This window comes from Gobio gobio, assembly GCF_949357685.1.
Source record: "Gobio gobio genome assembly, chromosome: 2".
NCBI lineage: Eukaryota > Metazoa > Chordata > Actinopteri > Cypriniformes > Gobionidae > Gobio > Gobio gobio.
In genome coordinates, this window is record NC_137098.1 from 9,125,152 (window position 1) to 9,147,370 (window position 22,219).

Sequence of the window (22,219 nt, forward strand, 5' to 3'; positions counted from 1 at the left end):
TTGGATGGCAGTGGGGTGAGTAAATTATCAGGAAATTTTCATTTTAGGGTGAACTAATCCTTTAAAGCTCCAGCATTGACTGGGACTGGGTCGTTCCAAACCCATAAGACCTTCGTTCATCTTCAGAACACAAATTAAGATCTTTTTGATGAAATCTGAGAGCTTTCTGTCCCTCCATTGACAGCTACTCAACTACCACTTTAACGCTTCAAAAAGTTCATAAAGAGATTGTGAATCTACTCCATATGAATTGAGCGGTTTAGTCCAAAATTTTCTGTAGAGGCTTGATCGCTTTATATGATGAATATATTGAATTTAGGCTTTTATTTACATATAATCAGTGAACATAGAAGCTCAAAGCGTCAAAGTGGTAGTTGCGTAGCTGTCAATCAAAAAGATCTTAATTTGTGTTTCAAAGATGAATTTACGGGTTTGGAACGACATGATACTATAAACTAGTCTAACTTCATAAGTGTGCACACCCATGAACTAATAAGATATATTCTTTAAAGGTGAAGATTACTGTGCTGGAGGACAATGATCCCTTTGCTGAGTACCGATACTTGCTGAAGATCAGCACTGGACATCGCATGGGATCCTCCACTTCATCACGGGTTAGCATGTGCTTTTATCATAAACACTTCTTCGGGAATTCTTGCCATATGTTGTCACATACCAACTCTTCATTGTCACTTCAGGTCATAGTGACGCTACAAGGTACAGAGGGAGAATGTGAGCCCCATCACCTGACTGACCCCGATAAGCCAGTGTTTGAAAGGGGAGGTGTGGACCTGTTCTTACTGACACACCCCTTCCCATTGGGAGAGTTGCAGAGCATCAGACTGTGGCATGACAACACAGGAGATCATCCTGCTTGGTAAAATGGTGTTAATATAACAGTTCCCCTACTACAGTCATCGTTTACTCACCCTCACTATTTGTTCTAAAAGGGTGGTCACACTACACTTTTTCTGAGACAAGAGATTTATGTATTTTGGGTCTGGAAAAAATCCTCAGATGACGCAAAAACCATCATTTAGCATCATCGGAGGCTTTTTTGGCCAGAGGCTAGAGACTACAGCCAGTAGTAGGAGCTAGTTCTGCATGTTTTCAACCCGCCCATAGGGGTGGGATCTCACTCACAGATTGTAAGACACAGACGGCCGCATGGGCATTCATAACGGGGCGGTCGGAGCAAAGCGAGTGTTCTCAATGAATTCCTATGCAAGTTAAGCTTCCATAGTCATGAACTGAAAACGCGCCAGACTGGACATGCACCGTGAATGACTGTGAGGCCGTGAATGAATGTCGGTTTAGAAGTAGTGCCAATTTGGGAGCGAGTTGCTTGAATTGTGGGTTCATTAGCCTATTATTCTTCATGAAAATAGCAACAACAAAACGGTACAATGACAAACTCACTTAAATAGGCGCTTTTACATTTAGCTTTGAAACCAAATCATCCGCGATCATCTGGTCTGTCAGCTCCTCACTCTGATGAATGAGATCTGACTCCTGCTGCGTGTGTGCTGCGACTCTCGTTCGGCTCAAACTGTATTGAACAGACACGTTCAGTTTTTAATTGCAGTGTCTGTTCTCTAAATGAACTAAATGATTTTATTACTATAAAAATACATAGCCAAAGATACATTTTCTGGCTTTTCTCAGTCTAGAAGGCACCAACTTCTAAAATAATTTCACATTTCTACTACATAAAGGACCAGAATTTAAATACACGTTCATCTTTCCAGCGGTGAAATATCCCTTTAAGCAGGACTTAAGTACATCTTTATATGTAATTTCTCTAGAATGTACTGACTAGCATTTATGATAAACTAAAATATACTTTAATGTAATTTCTATTGAAACCTGAATGTCATGTATTTATGTCGTAAACTGCTCCGAGACATGGGTTTTATTGGGGCAATCCAGAATCGTAATCCATAAAACAGGAAATAGGTCAACACAGGGCAGATAATCCAACAACAACAACAAAAAAACAGGGCAGAAAAGCCTAGGCAAACAGGGAAAACCATGACACGGGAAACCAGAGGGAGTGCGCTCAGAAATGCAGTGTGACACATACAAGAATTTGCAATGAATGACCGAAAACACAGGGCTTTTAAAGGCAGATTTAACTAGGTAAATGAGACGCTATGCATCAAAGTAATGAAGCATAATGACTTCAGGCAAAGGGTTATGGGAAATGCAGTTCATGATTAGATGGCAGGGAGGAGTGTCCTCTGGTGGAGATCAAAAGCACTCCAGCTGGTGGATGTGACAATTGAAATATGTGTAATAATTACACATTTGTAATGATGAAGTTGCAATTTAGTAGCCTGGTCTCGTACATTTCATTTGTAACAAGCATTAACTTCCTTGAAGGCGGGAACTCTATTGAAGTTTAAAACTATTGGTCACTCTGGATCTGCAATAACCAATCGCTAATGTTTGGTCGTGACGTATGTCATCTCAAACTAGCGCATGACATCAACATCATCGTTCTCAGCCACTCCCTCTGTTCGCTGATTGGACCGGTTCAAATTTGACCGGAGAAAACCAGAGAATATATCCCAGACGGAGCACTGAAGGAAAATGAAAATTGAGCGGAAGTACGTAGGAGGGCAGAACCAGGCTATTTGAAATATTTAAACATTAACTTTAAAAGTAAAATTGACACAGCAGTTAAAATAATAATCAAGTACTTTGCATGTGCTTTAGTATGTTAGTGAACACTTCAAAATAAGTGTACTTCTTTAAAGGTGCAGTGTGTAATTTTTAGCGACATCTAGCGGTGATGTTGGGAATTGCAAATGTCCACCACTCACCCCTCCCTTTCGGAGCACATAAAGAAGCTACGGGGGCCGACACAAGACAAAAATGTTGTCGTCTGAGAGAGCAGAGAGTAGCTAGCGTTCTGTAGAGAAGTTTGTCCATTTAGGGCTACTGTAGAAACATGGCGGCGCAAAATGGTGACTTTACTGTAAGTAGACCCGCGGTGTATGATAGAAACGGCTCATTCTAAGGTAATAAAAACATAACGGTTCATTATGTAAAGTCTATACACCACTGAAAACATAGTTATGTATATTATATTGCATTTCTGTCAATAGATCCTCCTAAATATTACACACTGCACCTTTAAAGCACAACATTATTTTAAATGCACCTTAAAGTAAACATTATTAAAAAATGCATACTTTAAAATTGTTTATAAAGACATTATCATGAAAGTGAACTCTCTTTAAGTGCACTTAAGTGGCTTATAATTTCATTAAAATGAGATTATCTGCAAGTACAGTTTTTTTAACTTATACTTTTAAGATTTAAAGTGCACTACAAGTGCCCATTCAATACAATTAAGTGTGTTTGCTTTTCACAAAGGCTCATGTTTATGTTTCTCAGGTATGTTAACTCGGTGATGGTTGAAGACCTGCAGACTGGGCAGAATTGGCACTTCCTGTGCAGCTCGTGGCTGGCTGTCGATATAGATGATTGTTCTGTTGAAAGAGTGTTTCCTGTTGCATCAGAGATGGACATGAAAGGCTTCAGGTGCGTTCACTATCTCTTGGTGCAGCATTTAAAAAAGAGAATATTTGAAAATGCAACTAAAAGACTCTCCCTTCTGCAGCAATTTATTCTTCATGAAGACAACAACAGACTTCTGTGACGGGCACATCTGGTACTCTGTGGTCAGTCGACCCCCCAGCAGTAGCTTCACCCGCGTGCAGCGTGTCTCGTGCTGTTTCTCAGTGCTGCTCTGCTCCATGTTGGCCAGTATCATGTTCTACGGGGTTCCCACAGACCCCACAGACCAGACAATGGATTTGGGTATGATTCAAAAACTATGAGTAACTTTGCAACTACATGTCAATTATCTCTCATTAGACTATTAGTAGACTATTAGGTTAGGGTTAGTAGAATAATTTGACATGGATTTGCAAAGTTACATATAGTCAGTAGAATGTCTATTGGGGAGCATCAAAATAAAGTGTTAGCAGATATTAAGCAGACGGTCTTCTAATACTTTAGTTGTTTAGTTGACTTTAGAGTTAGTTGACATGCAGATGCAAAGTTACTTATAGTCTAATGTCTTAATGTTAAGAATGTCTAAAGTGAACTCGAAATGCAGTGCTTCCGTAACATAATCATATAATAGTCCTACTTATGTTCAATGATATGGAAATAAAGCCATTTAGTGACTTATAAAGCCACTTTTTATAATGTCTATTCAAAGATTTACTTGTCATGCAAACATCAGTTTTTAAAATACTATGTCCTATATATATATTATATCATTAATATTTAAACATTTTAATTGATTGACAGCTCTAGTCAAAACTGATGTTTGGTTTGGATGGTCACACTTTAGTTTAGGGTCCAATTCTCACTATTAACTAACTATTAATTACGACTTTTGGCTTGATAAACTCCTAATTACTGCTTATTAATAGTTAGGGTAGTTGTTAAGTTTAGGCATTGGGTAGGATTAAGGGATGTATAATATGGTCATGCAGAATAAGGCATTAATATGTGCTTTATAAGTAATAATAAACAGACAATATCCTAGTAATATGCATGCTAATAAGCAACTAGTTTATAGCGAGAATTGGACACTAAACCTAAAGTGTTACCATTTGGATTCTCTTTTTTTCAAAGGCCCGATTACACTGACCTGGAGTCAGGTGATGATTGGCATCCAGAGCTCCTTTGTTGTGTTCCCCGTCAACCTAATAATTGTGGGAATCTTCAGACACTCGCGTCCCCGAAAAAAGAAGACAAAGAAACAAAAGGCACATAAGCAGCCTGAGGCTTCTCAGATGGAGAAAGAGATCCCATATGAGGCCTTCCCTCCACATTTCGACAACAATTTAACAGTAGATTTCCTTATCAATGTAAGTCCTCCATGTTTTATTAATTAAGCACAGAATTTTTGTTTAACAAAAAATACAGTTTGTTTCTGCAGCTAGTGATGGTAGCAGATGGTAGTACTTTGATATATAGCATGTCTACCATATTCATGTACCTACACTTAATAATAAAGGTCCTTTATTGGCATTGATGGTTCCATGAGGAACCTTTAAAGGGATAGTTCACCCAAAAATGAAAATTCGTTCATTAATTACTCACCCTCATGTCCGTTGACAGCTACACAACTACCACTGTGACACTTCAAAAATTTCGTATAACTAACCTATATGAATTGAGCAGTTTAGTCTGAATATTCTGAAGAGACTCAATCGCTTTATATGATGAACAGATTGAATTTAGGCTTTTATTCACATGTAAACATTCATTAACACACACATCAGTTGTGCTAAACAGAAGCTCAAGCATGTTGGCTTTTTGAAGAGTCAAAGTGTTAGTTGTGTAGCTGTCAATGGAGGGACAGAAAGCTCTCAGATTTCATCAAAAGATCTTCATTTGAGTTCTGAAGATGAACGACATGAAGGTGAGTAATTAATGACAGAATTAAAATGTTTGCACAAATGGTTCTTTATAGTGGAAAAATGTTCTTTAGGGTAATAAATTGTTCTTCGCATGAAGAAAAAAGAGTTCATTTAAAAATTGTTCACTGAAAGGTTCATTGTGGAACTCAAAATGGTTCTTCTATGGCACATATTTTGGAAGCTTTATTTTTAAGAGTGTACATACTCATGTACACTAACTTCAATATTTTTTGGTTTTTGAAAGAAAATTCATATGCTTGACAAGGTTGCATTTATTTGTTCAAAAAATACAGTCAGAACAGTAATATTGTGAAATATTATTACAATGAACTATTTTAATATATTTTAAAATCGTACTTATTTCTGTTATGGCAAAACCTGATTTCAAACTAGTGTGGCGTGTTACATGATCCTTCAGAAATCATTCTAATATGCTAATATGCTACTTAAGATATATTATTATTATCGTCACAGATGGAAATTGCTGTGCTGTTTATTGTAGTGTTTTTTCAGGATACTTTGTTGAATAGAACGTTCACAAGAACATCATTTATTTGAAATAGATTTTTGTAACATTATTTAGTGTCATTTTTGATCAAATGAATGCATCCTTGCTGAATAAAAGTTTTAAAAAAAATTATAATAATTACCATAAACAAACATGGGTACACTGTAATTACTTTTCCAAAATGTATAATTTTTCAGTAACACTTAAAGGTGCGCTATGTAACTTTTCTGTCCACTAGAGGTCACCTGTTCAAAACAAAGGCGTAGTTTGATGACGCCAAGTGTGAGCGCAGAATCTTGAGACATGTGGTCTTCACCTCACAGCCGGTGGAAAAGAGTCGGGGTATGACTCGGGCAGAAATCATGTTCATGAATGTGATTATTAACGTTACTGTAGTATGAAGCAGAGCAGGACCAAGTGTTGTGGAGCTGAGTAAGGCCGCTGGAGTGATTGTTAATAAAATGAACACAACACACGCTTCGCGAGCAGCGGGACTTTTATTATGACACGGTCGCCGGCGCCACTTCCGCTTTTCCGGTCATGAGTATGAGGTAACGCAGCTCTGTTTATCATATGAGATACATCTGAGTGTGTTGAAAATTATGTTATGACGTTTCTCTGTGCGTTCACTCGGCGGCTGCTATGACACTTGTTGCACACTGCAGTAAGAGTAAAGCGTTTCTGCCGGAAACCGAGGGTAACGCAGATATGACGCAATTGACAGGCGACTCTCTCACACTTCCCAGTTCTTTGGTTACAGTTTTTCTCGATTGCTAAGACACATTTCTTGAAAGCTGCTCTCCTTTTCTCTAAACTGTGAACACAAAACCCAATTTTCAAGCTACATTCACAAAACCTCAGACTCTTCTTTCAAAACCAAACTTTGACCTCAAAACAGTTCAATCTGTGCTCAAAACTGAACTGTGTTGTCAAATCGTGCCCCGCGTCAATAAAAATTAAAAACACTACTGAACAGTCACTAAACACTACGTAGAAAAATAGAAAACACAATGCTCAGGACATGAAGCTGGAGAAATAAATGTTTATTGTTCACTGTAGGCTAAATGCATGTTGCAAAACAAAAAAAACCCTGTTCATTTAGCACTTGTACAAAAAGACAAAACAGAAATCTTATGCATTTGCCACTTGTGTACAGTAAGCCCATGTGAAAATAAAGTACAAAAATATACATGGAATACTTGGCCTACGAACAGTTAGACCAACCCTCCAATACAATACTACAGTATATGGTACAGTGATGTACTGAAACATATATTTACTTACAGTATACTGTGGTACAGTATATAGTATGTCATACAATAATTGCTGTCAACATTTACATACTGTACTATAATGTCAAAAAAAGGTAATTACCTGTTCTCTTCTCTAAATCTTCGGATTATGGTGGACACAGTGAATCTACTGATGTTTGGTTGTACCCTTTGTCCAGCCTCCCTCATGCTCATACCATGGACAAGAACATGGTCAATTACAGTAGCTCTGATTTCATCAGGAATTACTGTTCTTTGTCTTCGCTGATCACCTCGACCACCTTGACCTCCTCTCACACGAACTCTTCCTCTCAGATTTCTATCCATTGTAGGGCCTCACAAACCAGTGCTCTCTAAACTGGCTTACTCTATATGTTCCCTCACATCATTAGCCACAAGTGTGATCAATTTTGAGTTGTTGTGTTCAAGTGGTGACATCTGTGCTTTAATTGTGTTTGACTTTTGTCACCTGTGCTCACCATTTTGCAGCACGGGTGCATCACAATGAAAATGTGTTGGCAAGTTGTGTCTAAACAGGTGAAAAGTGCTTATGGTTTTGCCAAAAGAGTGATTGATTCAATCAGTGGGTTCAGGCAACTGAGCATTTGGTTCAGACAATAGGGTTTAGTGTTTTAGCAATTGAGAAAAACTGTAAAATAGCAATTTTCCTCTTGATTTACAAATAGTTGGAAAATCTGGGATATTGTAAGTACTCAACTGAACAAAATATATAACACTGGCCTAGTGGCTTTTGGATATTTTACTGAATAAATGTTACATAGTGCACCTTTAATTTTACAGTGTCCCATCTTACATGTACTTGCTATAGTAATAACAAGCAACTAACCCTAACTTTAATTACATGTAGTTAAGTATTATTACTCAGTACTTACGTGTGTACTTATAATCTTAAATCTACTTATAATTCATTAGGACATACAGAGAATCACATACTTGTTTGAAAATGCCATGAGATGCCCCGCCCTGAAAACACAGAAGGACTCTGATGAGGCAGACGTCATCACTTTACTGTCTGAGCTGCAGAACTTCATCGAACAACAGCACTTCATACACCAGAACGAAACCTTCTCCGTTTTCTGGCCCTACAACCATCATCTGTCCAAACAACTTGAAAACTTGGAGGGAGAAGTGAAGCTGCTAGGGCCTTCAGGTTTTTCTAAGCCTGGGTGCTACGGCCAGGTTTTACTGCAGATCCAGAGCATGAAGAAACTGCTGGAAAGCCAGCGTTCCTCCAGACCCCTCATTGAGCAGCCGACCTGTGGCTTGAGCCCCAAAAAAGACAGCAACAGCAAGAAGGGTCTGCCCTGGTGGTTTGTGTATGTGGGTTGGCTTCTTGTGGCCGCCACGAGTGTGATATCAGGGTACTTCACCATGTTGTACGGACTGAAATACGGAAAGGATCGCTCGGTCAGTTGGATAATCTCCATTGGGATGTCCTTCACCGAGAGCCTCTTCTTCACCCAGCCCGTAAAGGTAAAGAGCTGCAGTATAAATGCTATATATTTGTATTGTATTTACAATGTTATGTTTCATTTGGCAGGTGTTTTGTTTGGCAATTTTCTTTGCACTGGTGGTGAAAAAAGTCACTTTTGAGGATTCAGAACTTTACGACACTTTACGTAAGAAAACATCCACTTGCTCAGGTAATTGGAAATCAGGTATGCGGCACAGCCAACACTTGTGAAAAGAAATGAACTTAATTGTGTTGTATATGCAGTTATTGTCCCTCAAATCTTAAAGGGGACCTATTATGCCCTTTCTTGGTTTTGTTTTTGGGGTCTAATAGAATAGATTTTTATGCTTGAATGTTCAAAAGACATTTTTTTTCACATATTTTGAAATTATTGCAGCACCTCTCTTCCTAGTCTGCCAGTAACACTCAGTTTATTTCCTGTCTCTACACTCTAAAAAATGCTGGGTTGAAAATGGACTAACCTAGCAATTGGGTTGTTTTAACCCAGCGATTGGGTTCTTTTAAGCAAACATTTAACCCAACCGTTGGGTTAAAACAATCCAATTGCTGGGTTAAAACAACCCAATTGCTGGGTTTAGCATTTAGTGTATGAAGCCCCTCCTTCTGAAAAGTGCAATGTGCTCTGATTTGGTCATCAAGCACAGTTTTAGAAATTTCACTCCCTTTCCATAACTGTGACCGTACCATAGACAGTAAAAAAACATGGACGATGCGTCTTCACTACCTTCCACTGAAGAAAAGTGAAGCCTCCAACGTCCGAATATGGCGCTGACATCTTGTGCAATCTCAGCTGTCAATCATGACGTCACACCCCCCCTTTTTATAGCATCAAATAACTAACTAAAATCAAACTTATTTAAAAAAACGAACACTTGAAATAATTGTGATAAAAAAAACTGCCTAAAACGATAGAAGCCATCTTTGGGGAAAAAATTATTTGAAGTGTAATTCGATTGTTTAGTTTGTCTCGCGTCCATTAGAATACACAGAGGGGCAGGGGTTATGAGCTATACTGGGACCAACCACCTGGGGGCAATCAGGACTCTTTGGCTCGAGTTTTTTAACACGAATGTGGCACGCTTGGTTCCAATCAAGCGGCAACCTCCCACAGTTTCTCTTGAAGCCAATACGGAAGTGACTTAAACTGCAATTCATCAACTGGCCACTAGAGACAAGCTCCAGAAGGAAGTAGAATCTCATTGAGCTCCATGTTAAAATGCCCAACTTTACAGCAGAAAGAAACATGTTTACAACCTGGTACAAATTGTGGTTTTGATCTATACGGCAAATTTTGCCCTTAAAGAGCACCTATCATGGAATTTTGAAATTTACCTTTCATGTAGTGTGTAACATAGATCTAAGTGAACAAAAACATCCTGCAAAGTTTTGAAATATGACAGTGCACCGTATATATAGTTATTTTCTTTCAAAAGTAAGAGTCGACTCGGAGTCATTTTTAAGAATCGTTAGAAGACCGAAGCTTTTTCTCTGACTAGTTGACGTCCACTTGTCAAGTTATTTGAATACGATACGCCCACTTATTGCGCTCCAAGACGCCAGTGAAAACTAGAAAACATCATGGCGACGAGACACTGTGTTCTGAAGTGCGACTCAAAAGCAAACTTTTTTCATCTGCCCAAGGATGAGCATTTGAAGACTAAGTGGCTTGAAGACAAACCATACATTGTCGCGATTGTGTGTTTATTTAATCATCAAATGTCTCTATTTGCATGTTTCGCGATCTCAGGAAGCTTTTATTATGGACTTCTATTATGGCACATGGTATCTTCTTCGTCTATCTGTACCATATATGGATTACATGTGCACAGAGCGCCCTCCGGCTGCCAGTATAAATTGAAAACAACACATAAGAGACATCTGCGCATTTTGAGGAAGTATTGAATAAAAAATACTCCTCTGTTTAGAAATTTGACACAGACATATGAGAATCTATCAATATGTCTCCTCATCTGCACACTTTTGAAATAAAAGCCCTGAGGGATGTTGATTTGTCGCGAGTCTTCGTCAGGGGATTTGGGGGGGGGGGGGGGGGGGGTGTATGAATGAGATCAGCTTAGGCTCATATTACAATCAAACGGTTCCGACGCGGTTTTCATATTCATAACTCCTGACACATATTAAAGGGGGGGTGAAATGCTGTTTCATGCATACTGATCTTTTTGCACTGTTAAAGACTTGGATTCCCATGCTAAACATGGACACAGTTTCAAAAGCTAAGGTGGACGTTTGATGGGAGTATTTATTTGCCAAAATTAGTACTTCCTGTTAGTCATAAGTTTCGGAAAGTTTTTTTCGATCATGGGTCCGCTTGACGTCAACAGGGCGGAATTTCCTTGTATGGGCCGTACGGACAATTCTACCGGAAGAGCGCGCGCGCGCGAGAGAGAGAGAGAGAGCGCGTGAAAGCAATAGGCTACGCCCATCAAAGCGCTGGCTCGTAGCCAAATAACCCCGCGTTAAGGCAAAAGTGGATGGAATTTGCTTTTCCGGATTTTCAAATCGCCTAATACTGAAGGATGGAGCGGTCCCAACGATAAAGGTCCCAACGTTGGAACCGCAGGCACTGAGTAAGACTACTTTAAATGTCTGTTTTTGCCTATGCCCATCAAGTAGCCCAAACATGACCACGTATTGATCAATGGAGCATGCGATGTATAGTGTGTACATTTGTTTAGCTGGCCACTATATGTGTATGTTTGTGTATTGTAAAAGCACTCCAAACAACAATACACAAAGAGTGGGGAAATATGTTGAACTAAATAAGCGCGCTTCTTCATTCAAATGCGCTACTATTCCATGTCTTTCTATGTAAACACTAGCCTGACGCGCAAAACCAGTCCGCTTACTACAAATCATGTCTACACAAACCACGCGTAAACACACACACACACACACACACACACACACACACACACACACGATATAATTAAAGTATAAATGTGTAAATAACACAAGCCGCTAAGCATATTATATAGTTAGTGTAACTTATACCACATAGAGATGTCCTGCTCTAGTCGTTTTTGCTGCTGCTCCTGTTCAACTTCAGCCTCTGGGTCTGATTCCGGATCATAGATGTATGGATGTATCCGATTAAAAGCCATTTTTTATGTTGAATAAAGTTTTTTCACGCTTTTAGGGATGACGCAGCTTTCAGACGCACTCAACACAGTAACAGCGGCGCGCGCTCGACATTCTTTAGCTCCGCCCACACGATACGCCCCCAGCCGCACAGCTTTTTTCGGAAAGACTCGGAACAGCGCATCTTCCTTTTATAATTATAATAAAAATAAAGACTTTTCGGAGATATGCAGGATGCAGTGCTACTCTATAGGTACTCAAGATTGACATGAGACTGACTGAAACTGAGTGTTTCCCCACCCCTTTAACAAATTACTGTCACTATAAGACTTTGATGGGCGTTCCGTTTCCGAAAATATCTGCACAGACTATACCAATCACAACTGACTGGGTCATCGGACCAATCACGGCAGATTAGCGTCACGTAAAGGCGGGGTTTTGAAAAGTGAATCACTAAAGGAATCATTTGAGAATCGCTGTCGAAACAGGTAAAAATAAATGCATATTATAAGAAAACTAAAGTCTTTTTTGTCATTGCATGCATGCAAAACTGTTGTTGGGGACTTCTAAAACAATATTTGGAACATTTTAAATGCCATGATAGGTACTCTTTAATGACAACTGTGAGGGGGGTGTATTTTTTTTTATAACTTATTTGTTTACATTATATAATAAAGCCTTAAAGTTCGGTATAATTAAAGGATTAGTTCACTTTCAAATAAACTTTTGCTTATAATTTACTCACCCCCTTGTCATCCAAGATATCCATGTCTTTCTGTCTTCAGTCGAAAAGAAATGAAGATTTTTGATGAAAAGAGTTCAGGATATTTCTCCATATAATGGAAGTCAATAGACCCCAAACGGTTCAAGGTCCAAATGAGAGGTTCAGTACAGCTTCAAAAGGGCTTTAAACCACATCAAACGGTACCAGACGATCAATAAGGGTCTTATTTAGCGAAACGATCGTCATTTTTTTTATGAGCACAAATGCTCGCCTTGCTCCGTTCAGTGATGCGCGCTCGTGACGTCACGTAAAACGCAATTACATTGAAAAGGTCACGCTAGACGCAGGCAGAAGTACCGAGTCAGTGTTTACAAATGAGCGGAAGGAGGACCGTATCCACATATTCAAACGTCTTTGCACCTGCATCTAGCGTGACCTTTTCAACGTAATTGCGTTTTACGTGATGTCAGCGCGCATCACTGAACAGAGCAAGGCGAGCATTTGTGCTTATAAAACTTAAACTTTATTTATTTAAAAAAAAAATGACGATCGTTTCGCTAGATAAGACCCTTATTGATTTACACACTAAAGTATATTCTAAAAAAAACTGTAGTTAATATAATGAAATGAAAGGCCACTTAAGTATACTTAAAGTGTACACTTAACTGTATGTTTAAAAAAATATTTTAAACATGTTTTAAGAAATGTGTTATGTGTAAAAGTACACACTGTTGACTAACATACTAAAACATGTAATTAACTTTGACATTTTCACTGTGGTATTAATTTATTTCAAATGTTAATATATTTAAAATGAAAAATTTAAATAGCAGCTTAATTTATACAAATATGTATTTAAATACATGACATACAATTTTCAATAAATTAAAGTATATTTTTGTTTAGCATAAATGCTTTCAGTACATACAGCAGTACACTTTGACCATATTTCAAAGACAATAGTAGTTATGAAATATGTGTTCAAAAACATTACATTCAGTTCACACTTAAAGGCACAATATTTATGATTTTTGGATTAAAATAGGCTATCCAAAAAGCACTAGAACAATGTTATATATTTTGTTGACTTGTGTACTTACATTATCCAAAATGTTTCCAAGAATGTTTAAATCCAGAGGAAAAAGCCATTTAAACCAGGACGGACCGTGCCGCCTATCAATTACCCACGTAACCCTCGATTTTATTTTGTAGAAACCATGGAAACACCAAAGACGCTTTATATATTATGTGTTTTATTAAACAGGGGAGCAACTGTTTGGATACATTCATCGAAATAAATCGAATCATTGTTATACAGCTCAACACAGTTAGTCTTATTGTTTAAATCTGGTTTTCTTGATGTATTTGGCAGTGCTAAGTTTACTGCAGTGTGCAACAAGTGTCTCATAGTCGCCACCGAGCGAACGCACAGAGAATTATTTGAGTGTGTTGAAAGGTGTATCAAATAATGTATCTAATATTATAAAACAACGCTGTGTTACTCCACATACACATGAGCAGAAGAAGCGGCATAATAAAAGCTCTGTGAAATCAAGGCATCATCAAGCTACGCCCATTTTCAATAATCAACCTCTAGCAGTGAAAAATTACATATTGTGGCTTTAAGAATCCTCTTTTAAGGATATTATTTCCTGTATCCTATTTTGTAAATGAATGTATCTCGTATTCTTTTTTAAAGAGCCCAATCAGATCTTTTTTTGATTTACATTCGACTATGGTCTCTTCACTAGATGATCTCAATGGAGTGCGACTTGCTAAGAGGGTTTGTACACGCAGCTTCTATCAGCCTCCACCTGCCAGTGACATTGAAAAGATGAAGAGAAACATGGTCAAACAGCAGAAAGCACGGGCGCTCATCATGGAGATTTTGGGTAGGAAAAATAACTGTTCAGCCAATGACTATGTAAAAGAAGAGTTTTTGCTCAGACCTGTGTTTCCTTCGCAGTTTTTCTGGGGTTCTTGTGGATGCTGCTCTTGGTGGCATATGGTCAACGAGATGAAAATGGATTCTATCTCACTCAGCACATCCGCCAGAGCTTCAGCAATGGCATTTCAGACAGTATGAACCACAATGACGTGTTCACCTGGGCTAATAATGCACTTCTTAGCAACCTGTTTGGAGAATATCCAGGTAGTTCCTTTATCTTGATTTGTCAAGAATATAAGAAGTGCACAACAATCTTCTTTATTTTGTATTTAACGCTCATCCTCTCCTTGCAGTCTGTAACAAATTTGGCAACAAAATTGGTAACAAATTCTTCCAAACTGTTCAGCACTCCAAAATTATTTGGGACCCATGCGCAAAGCCGAGGGGCCTCATCGGAGGTCACCTTAACATTCGTAGTGTAAGAGCAAAAACGGAACAACTAGAAAACCTTTTTACCGACTCAAATTTGGACTTCCTCTGTCTGTCTGAAACATGGTTATCCAAATCGTCACCCGTAGCCTCGTTTATAATGCCTGGCTACAAGGTTTTCAGAAAGGACAGAAACAAGGGAAGAGGCGGCGGGCTACTTATGTATGTGAGAGATAACATTAGATGCGAACAAATTGATCTAACATGTGTAAATGAACTTGAATGTATTGCCATTACTATTACTCTCTCTCAGCAGATGTCATTTAATGTGATTGGAGTGTATAGACCACCGTCATATGATGTCACGTTTTATGAAAATCTTAAGAACCTGCTTAAATTATTCGATACAAAGAAAGAATGTATAGTTCTGGGCGATTTTAATTTAAATTGGGCTGAAAAAGCAACTAGAAAAAAAGCTAAAAGCACTTACAGACAAGTTCGATCTGACTCAACTAATAGATGGACCCACACGAATAACAAACGTCTCAAAAACACAAATTGATCTTATATTTAGTAACAAACCAGAGAGAATTATAAAATCTTATAATCTTCTCACTGGTTTGTCAGATCATAACATGACTCTTATTGCAAGGAAATTAACAAAAAAACGGATTATTTACCAACGAGAGATAATCAAAAACTCCTATGGAATAGGGAAAAATGACATGAATGCGTTTAAGGAAGAACTAAGTCAAACTGGTTGGAGAGATGTTTTGCTCACAGATGATATAGATGCTTCCTGTGAGTCCTTTATTGGTACAATAAATAGACTTAAAGAAAAATATACAAAAACTTTTAAAAATGGACAGCGTAAGGGCAACCTACCATGGTTTAATGACCATTTGTGGGACCTGATGAAAAAACGTGACTTTGCCTTGAAAGTAGCACTGAAGTCTAAATTGATTACTGACTGACAAATTTTTACAAAATTTCGTAATAAAGTGGTCAATGAACTGAGGAAAGCAAAGGCAAAGTTCTTTATGGATATTATTAAAGACGGAAAAAGGAAATAGTAAATTGATATGGAGCAACATAAACAAATTAACAAAGAAAGACAAGAAGCAAAATCAGGGAAATGGACATGAGCTGAAAATTAATGGAATTTTAAATAATGACTCCAGTGAAATAGCTTCTGTATTTAATACTTATTTTACCGTATCAGTGCAGAATTTATCTGACACTTTTGGTGCAAGAATTAAGACAATTTTTAAGATAACTGAAGTTCCTGAAAATAAAATTTGTAAGACAATAAGCACTTTAAAGTTCTCAAAGGCAAAGGACACATTCAAGTGGGATTCAACATTTTTAGATTCAAGATTCAAGATTCAAGAGTTTTATTTGTCACATACACAGTTATATACACAATATACAACTGGCAGTGAAATGTAAACAGGTCCGCTCCATGGACAGTGCAAATAACAGTTACAAGAACACAAGGGGAAATTAAAATAGAAATAGAATAAAATTAGAATAAAAAGTATTAACATAAGTAGAGTTATAAATAAATCAAGTAAGATAAAAATAGGAAATAAGATAAAAATAAAAAAATAAAATAAAAATATAAAATATAAAATAAGTTGTTTCAAAATATTGTTTTAAAGAACAATATTCACTCCCTTAGCACCCCCATTACACACCTAGTCAATTTATCGATAAAGCAATTAATTTTCCCAGCTGCCTGGAAAAATGCAGTGTTAGTTCCGATTTTCAAGGCAGGGGAACCTACTGATGTAGCTAACTATAGACCAATCAGCATTTTGCCGGTGGCATCAAAGATTGCAGAAAAAGTGGTAACTGAGCAGTTAACCGACTTTTTAAATTCTGGACAAATACTTCATCCAATGCAATTTGGTTTTAGGAAAAATTACTCGACCGAAATGGCTACTTGATATTTTGTGGAAAAAATCAAATCAAAACTAGATAGTGGGAGTGCTGTAGGAACAGTTTTTCTGGATCTAAAAAAAGCTTTCGATACAGTAAATCATAATGTTCTTCTTTCTAAGTTGTCAAACTTTAATTTTTCTGATGATGCTATGAAATGGATGGAGTCCTATCTCACCATGAGAAGACAAGCACCAGAGTTGGGAATAAAATGTCATCATTCAATAGCTGTTCTGTTGGCGTCGCGCAAGGCTCAGTCTTAGCCCCTTTGTTATTCAGTCTATATGTTAACGATCTACCACTAGCATGTCCCGAAGTTGACATCCAAATGTATGCAGATGACACGGTCATTCTTGCACATGGTAGAGACAGATATGAAGTGGCAACCAAATTAACAACAGCAATGGCAAAAATTGCTACCTGGCTTTCTGAGTCTTGCATGACGTTAAACGTCAGTAAAACTGCGTGTATGTATTTTTATATAAGGAAAAATGAAAATCAGCCAGATGTCATTGTAAAAGGGGAAAAAATCCAGATTGTGTCACATTTTAAATACCTGGGAGTTACTCTTGATTCACAGTTGTCTTTTAAGAAACATATAAAGCAGGTTTGTAACACTGTTAAATTTAATTTGAGAAATTTTAGACATATTCGTAATCAGTTACCTCTAGATGCTGCCAAATTGTATATGCACTCAATGATTTTCTCACATTTTACATACTGCATCACAAGTTGGTCACAAACCGGAAAAACAATACTTGCTCCACTACAAACGCTATATAAACAAACTCTTAAAGTATTAGATAAAAAGCCATCAGGTTATCACTACTGTAATATCATCCAAAAGCACAAACTCTTGACTTTTGACAATTTTATGTGCTATAGCAATGTTTGTTTAGTTTACAGAGTAATTAATAATCTGGCTGCGCCCCCATTAAAGGAGTTCATATTATTGCTCTCAGATAGTCGGAGAACTACCAGGGCAAACAGTAGAGGTGACTGTGTTGTACAGCACAAACGTACTGAGTTTGGCAAATCAGCCTTCTCTATCAGAGCCTCTAAGTATTGGAATTCAGTCCCAAATGAGATTAGAGACATCAGTTCATTTACTTGTTTTAAATATAAAATAAAATTATGGTTAAAATCAATACAATCATGTACCCATTAATCATAAATTAAAACAAAACAACAACAACAACAACAACCTCATTTTCAGTTGTATCCTAACATTGTATTGTTGTGTCTATTAATATTGCATTTTATTTTGTTCTGTTGTTGTGTTCTATTGGGCTTTTAAGAATGTGAAACTTGTGTGATGATGTTTTATGGTCAATTTATATGTGATTGTTAATCGTATGTTACCTTGTCCTGCCCAGGGACTACAGATGAAATTTAGCTTGTAGCTAATTCTGGTGTGGCTGAGTGCCATACACTGTCCCTGTTAAATCAACGAATAAGTAATAAATAAATAAATCCTTCCCGTGCGGGTCATAATGACCCTAAGCCTTAAAATTATACCTTTTTTTGTATCGTTTCATTTTTATAATATTTTTAAAACTTTTTAATGCAAGTTTTTCCTTTATGTACCTTTAAATTACTAGATTTTATCAATACGTTTATATAATTAAAGCGCATTCTTCACATTCTTTCAATTTAAATAGAAAATAACTCTCTAATACATGCATAACCAGCCCAAATCAGCTCAAAATATCTTACATTGGGTCAATTTGGGTGTCTCTGCCGACCTCTTGTGGAAGAAAAAAATAAATAATATAACATGATATTTCATGACTCTTGCCAAAAGATGGCCTTTAGCGCTATATGGAGCAACTGAGCTGTTCCGCTGGGTCCTGAAGTCAGTTACACATGTATAAAATCACTTTTTGGTACAGGTTTAGCATTTTTTTGTTTTTGTTTTTTGAGCATTTTTTGTAGTTTTTCAGTGTATACTGAAGCATTCCTCGCATTCCATTAATTCGGTCAAATTGACCCGTGAGGGAAGGATTTGTTACTTTTTTTTATTACATCCACATAAACAATTTTTTTTTAAACAGTAATTTTTGGCGTGTGTATTCATGGCTCAAGTGCGAGAAAAGTTCTAACATCTTGGACCACTCCGATGAACATTTAATTTTGTAAAAAAAAAAAAAAAAAAGATTATAAAATAAGTTTCATGTCAAAATGACCCGAGGGAAGTCATGTTAAGGTAGTCATAGACCATCAGGGGCCGTTTTCACGAAACATCTTAAGGCTAAAAGTAGCCCCTAACCTGCCGACTCCTAAATGTTTGCTCTAAGAGTATTTCACAAAGCATTTTAGCACTAAAACTAGCTCCTAAATCCATGAATTGCAAGGAGTAGTCAAGAGGACTGCTAAGTCACTAAGACCAAATCACTAAACAATCCTACTGGCTGTTGCAGACCTTTCTCCCCTTTTTCTCTTCAACTTCGCTTCCTGTCTACTCACTGTCCTATCATAATAAAAAGGCAAAAATGCCAAAAATAAGAAATATTATTTATTTAATAAAAAAATTATGTCTGATTACCTGTGGTAGTTGTTTCACGGGTTCACACTTACAACTGATCGGATAGAGTAAAAGAGTAAAATAAGCCTATTTGCCATGTTGTCCGAGAGGATCGAGGTCTCCGAGAGTGAGGAGTCGAGGTGGTGGAGGGATACTGAAAGCTGTGTTGGCAACTAGGTGATTCGGCTGTGTATACTGTATGTCTCTCGAGCTGATTAACTTAGATAGTGCTCCTCCCGAACTTTGTTTATAAAACATAATTTGTCGCTTCTGAAATCTCTCCCTCGGCTGAGAGGCTGATAATTAGCTGAACATATACTTGTACAATTAGTGACAGCCTACTTTTTAAAATCTTTATTTGAATATGGCAACATGATACATTCTACAATATTTCTATCACTGACTGAGACTCCTCCCCCATCAGCCAATCACTGTGGGCATAGTTAGTAAGCTAGTACACAGGAGGCAGACACAGACGTAACAGGTAATGGTAGTTTATTTGACCACAGTAGAGCAGATGAAGTAACACAGGTGAGTAAACTGGTTGTAGATAGACGTTGAGTGGATATGATAGAGATAGTTACTGTCCTTTCCTTTGCAGATAGATGACCGTTGGAGCTTGGAGATCGCTGGAGAACTGAGGAGCTGACTGGAACACACCCACACAGCAGACGAGGAACACAAAGGGAAGGAGACACGCTGGAGACAGGTAAGTATGCAAAGAGAAGTCCTTGAGGTAAGCATAGCACAGAGTATATGCGAACGAGACCGGACATGGAGTGCTGTGTGAGTGTGTGTAATATAGGGCTGGTGATGAGTGCCGTAATGAGGTGCAGGTGATGGTGATCAATACTCAGGAGATGGCGTGCGTTGTGATTGGTGGAGGTTGGAACCTGACGTGTCTGTGACAGTACCCCCCCCCCTCCACGGCCCGCTCCAGAGGGCCGAGAACCCAGACGCTGTGGTGGACGTCCTCTACCCCGCGGTGCCGGTTTCTCAGGGTGACTGTCGTGAAAGGTCTGGAGGAAACTGGGGTCTAAGACGTCGTTCCTCGGGACCCAGGAGCGTTCCTCGGGGCCATATCCTTCCCAATCCACCAAGTATTCCAGCTGACCACCACGACGTCGGGAGTTCAAGATCTCATGAACCTTGTAGGCAGTTCCGTCCTCCAGGATGAGTGGAAGGGGGGATTCGGCAGGAACCACGTCAGGTCCTGTGGGTGAAACAGCGGGATGGTGAGCTTTAAGTAGTGACACATGGAAAGTGGGGTGTATACGATACCCTTGTGGAAGACGGAGTTGGTAGGTGACTGGATTGACCTGCTTGATGATGGGGAATGGGCCAATGAACCTGGGACTCAGCTTTTTGCAAGGCAGACGCATTCTGATGTCTCTGGTTGATAGCCAAACCATCTGACCAGGCTGGAAGACAGGAGTGTCAGACCGTTGGAGGTCGGCTACCATCCTGCGTCTGCGCAGGGCCGTTGCAGTTGATGGTGTGCTGAGTCCCAGACCCTCTCGCTCTCTTGGAACCAGTAGTCCACTGCTGGAACGTTGGAGGGTTCCCCATCCCAGGGGAACAGTGGAGGTTGGAAGCCGAGTACGCACTGGAACGGGGTGAGTCCTGTGGTTGACTGTTTGAGCGAGTTTTGGGCGTACTCGGCCCAACCCAGGAACTGGTTCCAAGAGTCCTGGTGGTCATGACAGAAGGTACGTAGGAAGCGGCCAATTTCCTGTACCTTCCTTTCCGTCTGCCCGTTCGATTGTGGATGGTATCCCGACGTCAGGGTAACGGCCACACCTAGGAGGGAGAAGAACGATTTCCATACTCTGGATATGAACTGGGGACCTCGGTCTGAGACAATGTCTTCTGGTACTCCGAAGTATCTGAAAACTTGGTTGAAGAGTGTTTCGGCTGTCTCCATGGCAGTAGGCAATCCTGGAAGTGGGATCAGACGGCAGCATTTAGAAAAACGATCAACAACTACTAGGATGGTGGTATTACCGTCTGAGGCCGGAAGGTCAGTGATGAAGTCCACTCCTAGGTGTGACCATGGGCGTTCTGGAACGGGCAGAGGAAGGAGTTTCCCAGCTGGCAGATGACGAGGAGATTTGGAAATGGCACACTCCCTACAGCCCTGCACGTACCTTCTGACATCCAAAGCCATCCCTGGCCACCAGAAGCGTTCTTTAAGCAAGGAGAGGGTTTCATTGACCCCCGGGTGACCAGTACCAAGTGTGAGCCGAGTGAATAGTGGGAGTGCGTCGTGTCCGTGGGATGTATAACAAGCCTGGTGGACAGCCCGGCGGAGGGTTCATGGAGGCATTGGAGGAGGGGATAGTTTCTTCAGACCAGGTAATAGGAATTACAATGAGGGAACTTGGAATAATGGGTTCTGGTTCTTCGGTTTGTTCATCAGGAGCATGAAGACGGGAGAGAGCATCAGCCTTGATATTTTTTGTACCTGGGCGATAAGAGATGGTATAATTGAAGCGGGAGAAAAACATAGCCCAACGGGCTTCTCTTGGGTTTAGTCTTTTGGCTGATCGAAGATATTCTAAGTTCTTGTGATCCGTTAGCACCAGGAACGCATGTTTGGCTCTCTCCAGCCAATGCCTCCACTCTTCCAAGGCAAGCTTAACAGCAAGGAGTTCCCTGTCACCGATGGAGTAGTTGACTTCCGCCGGGCTGAGCTTGCGGGAGAAGAAGGCGCATGGATGGAGTCTACTAGGCGTCCCCTGCTGCTGGGACAACACCGCTCCCACTCCAGTTGTGGAGGCATCCACTTTCACGATGAAAGGCTTTTCAGGATCTGGATGGACGAGTAAGGGAGCGGTGGTGAAGGCTTTCTTAAGTTGTTCAAAGGCGTTGATGGCTGCCGGGCTCCAGGACA

At 39.2% G+C, this 22,219-nt stretch overlaps 1 protein-coding gene across 1 annotated transcript in view; it reads left to right on the plus strand.

Moving 5' to 3' along the window:
- pkd1l2b (polycystic kidney disease 1 like 2b) overlaps positions 1–22,219 on the plus strand; it is a gene marked incomplete at its 5' end in the record, with an annotated part of 58,783 nt that overhangs the window by 20,973 nt on the left and 15,591 nt on the right. Inside the window, 9 exons of the mRNA XM_079838742.1 lie at positions 513–614; positions 699–877; positions 3,403–3,549; positions 3,629–3,828; positions 4,657–4,892; positions 8,160–8,720; positions 8,788–8,890; positions 14,296–14,436; positions 14,511–14,696. Of these exons, the coding sequence (XP_079694868.1) occupies positions 513–614; positions 699–877; positions 3,403–3,549; positions 3,629–3,828; positions 4,657–4,892; positions 8,160–8,720; positions 8,788–8,890; positions 14,296–14,436; positions 14,511–14,696 (1,855 nt within the window). The remainder of the gene's footprint in view (positions 1–512; positions 615–698; positions 878–3,402; positions 3,550–3,628; positions 3,829–4,656; positions 4,893–8,159; positions 8,721–8,787; positions 8,891–14,295; positions 14,437–14,510; positions 14,697–22,219) is intronic.